The sequence below is a fragment of the Ipomoea nil genome, unplaced genomic scaffold (genome assembly GCF_001879475.1).
Source record: "Ipomoea nil cultivar Tokyo-kokei standard unplaced genomic scaffold, Asagao_1.1 scaffold0146, whole genome shotgun sequence".
Lineage (NCBI taxonomy): Eukaryota > Viridiplantae > Streptophyta > Magnoliopsida > Solanales > Convolvulaceae > Ipomoea > Ipomoea nil.
The window spans coordinates 4,237,856-4,245,778 of NW_017616574.1; the positions used below are offsets into that span (position 1 = coordinate 4,237,856).

Here is a 7,923-nt window from a genome sequence, read left to right on the forward strand (position 1 = left end):
CTAGTTGTACCAGTTGGCATTGATACTAATTTATACGTACTTATGCCAACAAAACATTGGTGTCTTATACTCTTATTGCATTACAAATTAAACAAGTTGGTTGTTGAATACCGTACCATAATAAAAACATTGGTGCCATATTGTATGGATCGGAGAACAAACACCCATTTATATCTGATTGTACCCATTTGCATGGCGTTGGTATTGATCGTACTTACTATATATCTAACCTCCAAAAAATGTTTCATAATAAGTTGTCGTATAAATTGATTGATGAACCAATCAATACCTACCTATACTAATTAATAAATAAATTGACACAACGACAAACTGAATAAATTTCGTAGAATCCCAACACAAACATTATTTGATGTGTTGGTGTTTGGAAGTTGGGCCAATCTTGGTATTTCAAGACATTGTGGGCCTAAGAAGTAAGAAGCATGAAATGAATGCCAAATATTTTGTAATCTAATAACTGTGACTTTAAATTGCAAATTTTCAACTCCAATCTTGATTGGGTCGTTGTATCGTGCACCGCGTGTCAAACACTACAGTGTGTCTAAACTAACATTGACTCACGTATTATTTTTATATTATTAAATGAAACTACAGTTATATCTGTTGTAGTTGTAGTGAAATGAAACTACAGTATATACAAAATGAAACTGAATAACATTTCACATATTTGAGTGTATATTGTACAATTAAGTTGTAATTATATTCAAATGATCATGTAGTTGCGTTTTAATGAAATTATAGTTTATATAAAATAAAATTAAATAACATTTTCACATATTTGAGTATATAAATATTGAATGAAACTGTAGTTATATCGAAATGAAATTGTAGTTGTGTTGAACTGAAACTGCAGTGTATACAAAATGAAACTGAAGAATAGAGTTATTTTTTGCGAAGATTCTGTTTCTTTTCATAAATAAAACGAAGTCGTTTTGACAGTATCGATTTAGACACACTGTAATGTCTGACGCGCGGTGCATAATCGATTATGCACCACGGTGCACGATATAATTTGTCATCTTGATTTTGTTAGAAAAATAGAACAATATGGTCTTGTACAAGGAACCTAAAAACCAAAAAATAAGAGAAAGTTTGACCATAATTTTCAGTGCGAGCTATCTTAAAAGTTTTTAATTTCCCTTAACAAGGGACAATGTTATCTTTCTAACTTTCCCTTAACAAGGGACAATGTTATCTTTCTAAAAAATTTACCGACGATATAACTTGAGATTTTCGTTTCAAAAATCACTCTCTTATAAATACTGCAGTTACTTAGTAAATACACAAAACTTATATCTTGATTGCTTGACAACTTGATGGGATCCTCTTTTTATATCCCTCATAAGACATTCTCTCTTCAATTTTCATAAATATTAAATTAATGAAGAGAATTAACTGAGAGTTTTTGTAACTCCCACTATTAATATATTCATAATGATAACAACTATTTAAATTTAATATTTAAATTATTGTGTAACTAATTAAAAATTTATTGATATTATTAAATAATAAATATAATAATTACAACTTTTGAGAATATGAGAAATCATCCGATTCCGAAAAGTAATCTCCTAAAAAGTCAACTTCCGAAAAATAAAACTCAAAAGAAGAAAAACCCAAGAGAAGTAAACCTAACTTATCTAAAACAACTCTAAGTAACCTCTCTTCTATTAAAAAAAAAAAAAACAATCCCACTTGAAACAATTTCTCTAAAACATTCTTGATCAATCAAATCATAAACTTCCTATCAAACATAAATATAATTTTCAACTCCACAACACCGAGATATTATTTATGCTTCGGGTAGAGATGTATTAAACCATTTACTATATAAATGTCGAACCGATTCTCCTAATAGGTAGTAATTTGGAGAATCACAACTGATAAACAGTTGGACGTTTTTAGCGCACACACATGTACATGTACTATGTAAGATGAACAGGTGAAGTATGTTTTGGTAGTGGATATTAATGGTTTAGTTCCAAAAATGTCAGCATTCTAACTACCAAATACCAATATCCATAAGAACAAGCAATAGCTGGTGTTAAACTGGGGACACACCCCATTGCCATCTCTACACTACTTACAGGCTTATAGCAGAGAGTTACGTTCTTGGGGCAGTATTTGAAGCCCGGATGGAAGGGGCGGCGGTTTGCCTGACTTTTTTTTTTTTCTTGGATATGGATGAGTGGCGGCCAAATCACGAACCCAGTGTAGAATATGCTGAGGTATTGAGTGTGGTATTCCATTTTGTCTCGGCCTCAGCTGTTAAGGTATCAGAAATTAGAGCAGGAATAGATGGATTCTGCACGATGCTTGTGGTGGGGTTAATATTGGCACTATATAGTATATACTATAGATGCATCATAAATTTAGACGGGTTCATTCTGTAAAACATGCAAGTAATAGAGAGAACATACCCTTCTCTTCTGTGACCTTCCACAGCTTGCACTCAAAAGATTTCTCCATTTGTCCTTACAGAAGCAAGGAAGTATTATTGTTTAATGCGTGAAATTAATGATTATTACCAAATTATACCTACCTTAAGATCTGCGGGAGTTCGATGGGGTGATGAGCGGAAAAATAACCTCTTGATCTGAATCCATCTTCCAACGCCATACTTGGAAACACCTTGAACCAGATTTGTGACCTCGGTTAGAGACCAGAAGTGGTTCTTTCTATGGTGCTGGATCTTTTCAGTCTTCCATTCATTCTCAGATGTATCATCTTCCGACTCCCCCGTATATGTATCATCATCATCATCTTCTTCCACTGACTCCACTAGAGAATCGCAATTATCCTCGTGCCTTTTACTGCTATGATCATGTCCCTGAAGTGAAAACATCAAACGCAACTGTCAAGATTGAACTAACATGCATTCTTATCTTTTGACATCAAAACAGGGAAGAGAAATGTAAGTGGAAAGTTGTTATTTTTGGCATCTATCACTAACCTCATTCCTGGTTATCGTATCCTCACGAGGAACTTCAGTGCAAGCTCGAAAATGCTCGTTGGATCCTTCTCTGTCATGTAGAACGTTATCTTTTGTGTGCTTTTTGCGAATTTCAGGTTTCTTCCGACCACATTCAGAGAAAAAGTTTTTCAAGGATTCACAAAAGGCGCTGTTTCCTTTCTTCTTCTTCACACGTTGAACCCTTTGCTTTCTTTTAAAACTGAATACACCAGAAAAGGGAGTAGGTGCTTTAAGGAGATCCTCGGTTGCAGATGAGACTTCAACTCTTTTATTTTCATTCGGGATAGAAAATTCCTTGAGACTCGAATTCTTCTTCCACTTATCGCTCTTCTGCAAGCCAAGTGAAATATGGTGCCTCAGCCAATGCTCGTCAGTAATAATAGTTTGATGACCGAATAACTTTTTGCGCAGTTTATCACTTGACATTTCATCAACCCGCAAGTTATTCTGGGAAGAAGATAATTCCAGGCTGGATTTGAAAACTCTAGTGGCAGATCTTTGAGCACTAGTGATTTGCAGCTGAATCTTCATATTCTGACCAATGTGGGAATTATCACCTGGAAGATCAAAATTTGGGAGAAGCCATGTCCTCGTTTTTTTCGAATTCTCGATTTCTCGAGTGCTAGACAACTTCTGCTTATCAAACTTTGTATAAATTTCCTTGTTCAGAACAGAATGGAGCCTCTCATCAAACATAACATCTAACAACGGGGAAATAGGAACAACTTAGATTCAGTAAACAATCGATACAAATTCAGGAGAGGCAAAATATGGGGAGAAGAAAAGAAAAAGAAAAAGAAAAAATCTTCTGCATGCTTACCCAACAGGTAGTCTTTACATGCATCCAAGTCACTATTTTCTTCACAAGCCACCATGTTAAAGTTTTCTTCTGAGACTCCATCTACAAACTGCAAATTTAGTGGTCTCTTCAATTTCTACAAATAATACTTAAGAAGCACCGAGGGGATAAAATCACAAATAAATAAAGATTGTGACAGCATTAAGAGACTCGATGAGTATAAAATTTTGTTTCTGTCAGAGAAAAACAAATTAAGAGGTGAAAGAATTACAGTGCATTTTGAAAATTCATGTTTAATGGGGAGGGAGGTGTAGAAAATTCTTTTAGTACGAGTATGATACTTGTTGGAGGAGTGGCAAAAACATATTAAATATACTTTCTGCTTGAGTATTCACCTTTAAATACAACATCTTAGATCAGTTCTAGAAAAACGCATGCCAAATCAAAGTGAAGTGTGATTCTCGGTGAAAATTCAAAGCATTTTCGTATAGGTCATATTCCAATCTTATAAAGGAGCATACCTGTTCTACTGTTTTATTACCTTCAGTAAAACTTGAATTCAGTACCCCTGGGTGAAACCATAAAAACCATTATCTCCATTCTCCATAAATGATACAAAATTAGATAAAAAGTTCAAAGGAATATATAGATATAGAATTCACCCAATGTGCTAATTAAGTACTTGTTAAACTCATATATATCTCAATATAGGAAAGATTTTTACCATCATCTGCTTTGTGATAGGTGGAATCAAGATATTCATTGACATAGAAGTTCTTCTGAGCATTGGAAGCATTTATATCCAAGACTGTATCCAAAATGTTACTATATTTTGGTTCTTCTAGTAGAAGTTGCAGCCACATACCTTCCTCTTCCGATTCTGAGAAGACCGATCCAACCTCCCCAAACTAGAGAAAACGTAAAATAAAAGCGTTGGTTGAACTATATGAAGGTTGAAACAAGGCATATTATAAGCTTTATATTTCCAGGATAATTTAACAGTCCTATAACATACGGCTAAATGTTAGGAGGTTCAAGAAGAGGTTGAAAGTTCGAAACAAAATAGAGTGAAAAAAGAGTTTCTTGAACTAGAGTACCGGGGGAGCAGATTCCTCTATAAGAACTTTAGCATTTTCACTTAATGGTTTCAGATTGTGTTCCGATGAATCAAAGAGATGCTCTGTTTTGCACATCTCCCCAAAATTGTCCAACATTTTATTTTGGAACTGCAAGCACAAAAATTAAAACTAAAGTAGCATTAACTCCAATACCAGAGGAATGCAAACAGACATAATTACTCATATTTGATCTTATCCTTCTCCCAAAAGGTTGAATCCCCAACCCAAGGGCCCCCACAACCCCGGCCCGATAGAACATTTGGGAGGATGTAAATCACGTGACTCAATGGCTCAGCCGACAGAGCCAAATGCCGGTGCGCACAAGGGATCTGCCCACTTTGAACATAATCCCCCGTTGCCAAGGTTTGAACCTTGGTCTGTTCATCCAAATACTACCTACTGAACAAGTGATCGACATAAAGGGACATCACAGATAGTTACAAAGTTGGTCAAGCTATTGACTTGGTAACGACAAAGTTACTAGTTTGATTCCCAATGGGAGTGGCCTATAGCTGGTCAATGAGCAATTTAGACTGTTTATCTCCTTATGATCCTTCCTTTACAGTTAAGATTTTACAAGTTCATCTCTGAATAAGAGTGACCTATAACCGATCATCTAAGTTGGTTTATTTCCTTGTTATCATTTATGGGTTAAGGTCACAAGACTAGTACACACTATTGAGTAGTAACTCTGGGTTTTCCTCGTCACACCCAAGAGAATCAGTGAGCTATTGGATCCCTAACATCAGCTTAATTACAGCTAGAATTCAAACAGTAAACCGTGTGGCTTCTATCATTCTTTTTCCCCTCATAAATTACTACTCCCATAATGGTTAGGTTCCATGGAACACATGAAGCATTGATCTAAACCTTAGTAGTTTCAACCCATATCTCAAAAACCAGTGCAGATGCCAAGAATTCATCATATATCACCAGTACATCATGTCTAGTAACAGAGTACAGGACAGTTCAGAATATAATATTAAAGCATAAAAGTTCTGAGTCTCAATTCTCACACCATGCAAGCAGCAACAACAACAACAGAATACATAGGCTGATCACGAATCCATTCTAGAGAAAACTAAGAAAGAACAAGAACACCAATAACAAAACAGAAAAAATAAAATCTCTGCATTTACATACACATAGTTTCATGCAAACAAAAACACTGTGAATTGTGAAACTTACAAGACGATCGAGGAAGTCCCAAATGTGAGAAGAGGAAAGAGGAGAAATGATTTTCACATTTTCCGAAACTTGGGGCTTGGGTTTCTGGGAGAATGTAGAGGGAAGCAGAGTATTATTGTTGTTAGGATTTTAATAATTTGTTTTTGTAGTGCGATGATGGAGTACAAGGTTGCTGCAAAAGAGTGGGGCGGACGTGATGCGGTGCGCAGAAGCGAATTAGAATGGAGGAATTGGAGTCCGGGAAAAGTGACACGTGGAGTGGAGGTGCGCACTGGTTCGCCCCTGCCGTCCACGTACCCGACGGAACTTCGTACGCCCACTGCTACGACTGCTTGCTCATTCAGTCACGCGCTCTTAAGGCACCTGTAATATTTTGTAATCTCTACACTCTACAGGCTCCTAATCTTTACTTCTCACTTTTATTCTATCACACTAGTATTTTACGCGCTATAATGCATAATATTTTTTTTTTTTAAATAAGTACTTTAAAGTATATCAATGCAACATTATATTTGAATTGTTCATGCATAGATAATTGAATGTTAAATTTGTGTATTTAAATAGGCAATTCTAAGTTTACAAATGCAAGATAATATAGTCAAGATTGATTATAATTGTCAATAAAATAATTGTATATGTGTGGTTGAAACCAAATACGGGACATAAAGGAGATCAAATAAAAATTAAGGCATAAAATATTAAATATATACTAATATTGAAGAGCTAACTGCGGATTGCCAAACAAGGACATTGCGAGATAGTTTCCCACTTCAATTTGTTGTGTGTTTTGAATACTCTTTTTGTCTATAAATCCCCAAGTAGTTAATATGATTGATTTAATTATATTTTTTTATTTTTTAAAACAATTATTATTAAATATATGTATACCATCAAGTCATTTTTTTTTAGTGGCAACCACACATTGTGGTTCGGATCTTTCTCTGTCTATTTAACGGTAAAGGTCCACCCGGTTCGCTTCGCTCCGAGAGGCACAGAAGCTGGACCAAAGGGGATCGTCAATTGTGGGAATCGAACCCAGGTTATCCTAGAATTCTCCCCCACAAAGAGAGCTCATTTGCCACTTGAGCTACCCTGTTGGGTTCCCTCAAGTCATTTTACATGTGAGAAAATTTCAATTTTGGTCCTATGACTATAGGAGTTCTGTTAATTGCAGTCCACGACTTTTAAAAGTGTTAATTTAGTACCTTGACTATGTAATTTTTTATCAATTTTGGTCACTCTGACTAAATTGCCGACCAAAACTTGACAAAAAATTTTAATAGTTAAAATAATAAGGATATTTTAGTCTTTTTACCATTTTTTTTCCATCCGTCGCTAGTTTCGTCATCTGGCGGCCGCCGGAGTTCGCACTTGACCTCCTACGATCCCCAACTATTTCAAGCACAACAACTTCTCCTCCGTCCGCCAGCTCAACACTTACGCAAGTAGCCTTTCAACTGTATTTGTGCGTTAGTTTTTCCCTTTCTTGGGTACACGTTGAAGATGTAATTTTTATGAGTTTTATTATTTTTCGGCGATTAGGTTTTAGGAAGATAGTGACTGATAGATGGGAGTTCGCTAACGAATTCTTCAAGAGAGGGGAGAAGCACTTGCTGTGCGAGATCCACCGGAGAAAGACAGCTCAGCCGCTGCCTCCAGGTGGTAATTAAGCTGTAAAAATTGGATGTGGGCACACCTGGATAGCTTTCATTCTTTAATTTTCCAAAAACCTATAATTGTTGTAGATACAAAATACTTCAGAATCTTCATTTGTTCTTCCCTTTTTGTTTGTAGTTTCTCATCATCATTATATATTGTTTAGCATA

General features: G+C 35.6%; 1 protein-coding gene across 3 annotated transcripts; it reads right to left on the reverse strand.

The window, feature by feature from the left end:
- Positions 1 to 1,830: 1,830 nt before the first annotated feature.
- LOC109173627 lies at positions 1,831 to 6,292 on the reverse strand. Of its 3 annotated transcripts, none has more exons than XM_019322876.1 (9): positions 6,098 to 6,292; positions 4,889 to 5,017; positions 4,516 to 4,699; positions 4,313 to 4,359; positions 3,813 to 3,900; positions 2,972 to 3,693; positions 2,561 to 2,848; positions 2,439 to 2,492; positions 1,831 to 2,283 (listed from the first exon to the last, which is right to left on the reverse strand). In XM_019322876.1, the coding sequence occupies exons 2-9, from the start codon at positions 5,003 to 5,005 to the stop codon at positions 2,110 to 2,112; spliced, it is 1,674 nt and encodes a 557-aa protein (XP_019178421.1). In that variant the 5' UTR covers positions 5,006 to 5,017; positions 6,098 to 6,292; the 3' UTR covers positions 1,831 to 2,109. The 3 variants fall into 3 exon arrangements, with proteins under 3 accessions (XP_019178421.1, XP_019178429.1, XP_019178438.1); XM_019322884.1 differs by having other exon boundaries at positions 4,889 to 5,038; XM_019322893.1 differs by lacking the exon at positions 4,889 to 5,017 and having other exon boundaries at positions 6,098 to 6,291.
- Positions 6,293 to 7,923: the final 1,631 nt, after the last annotated feature.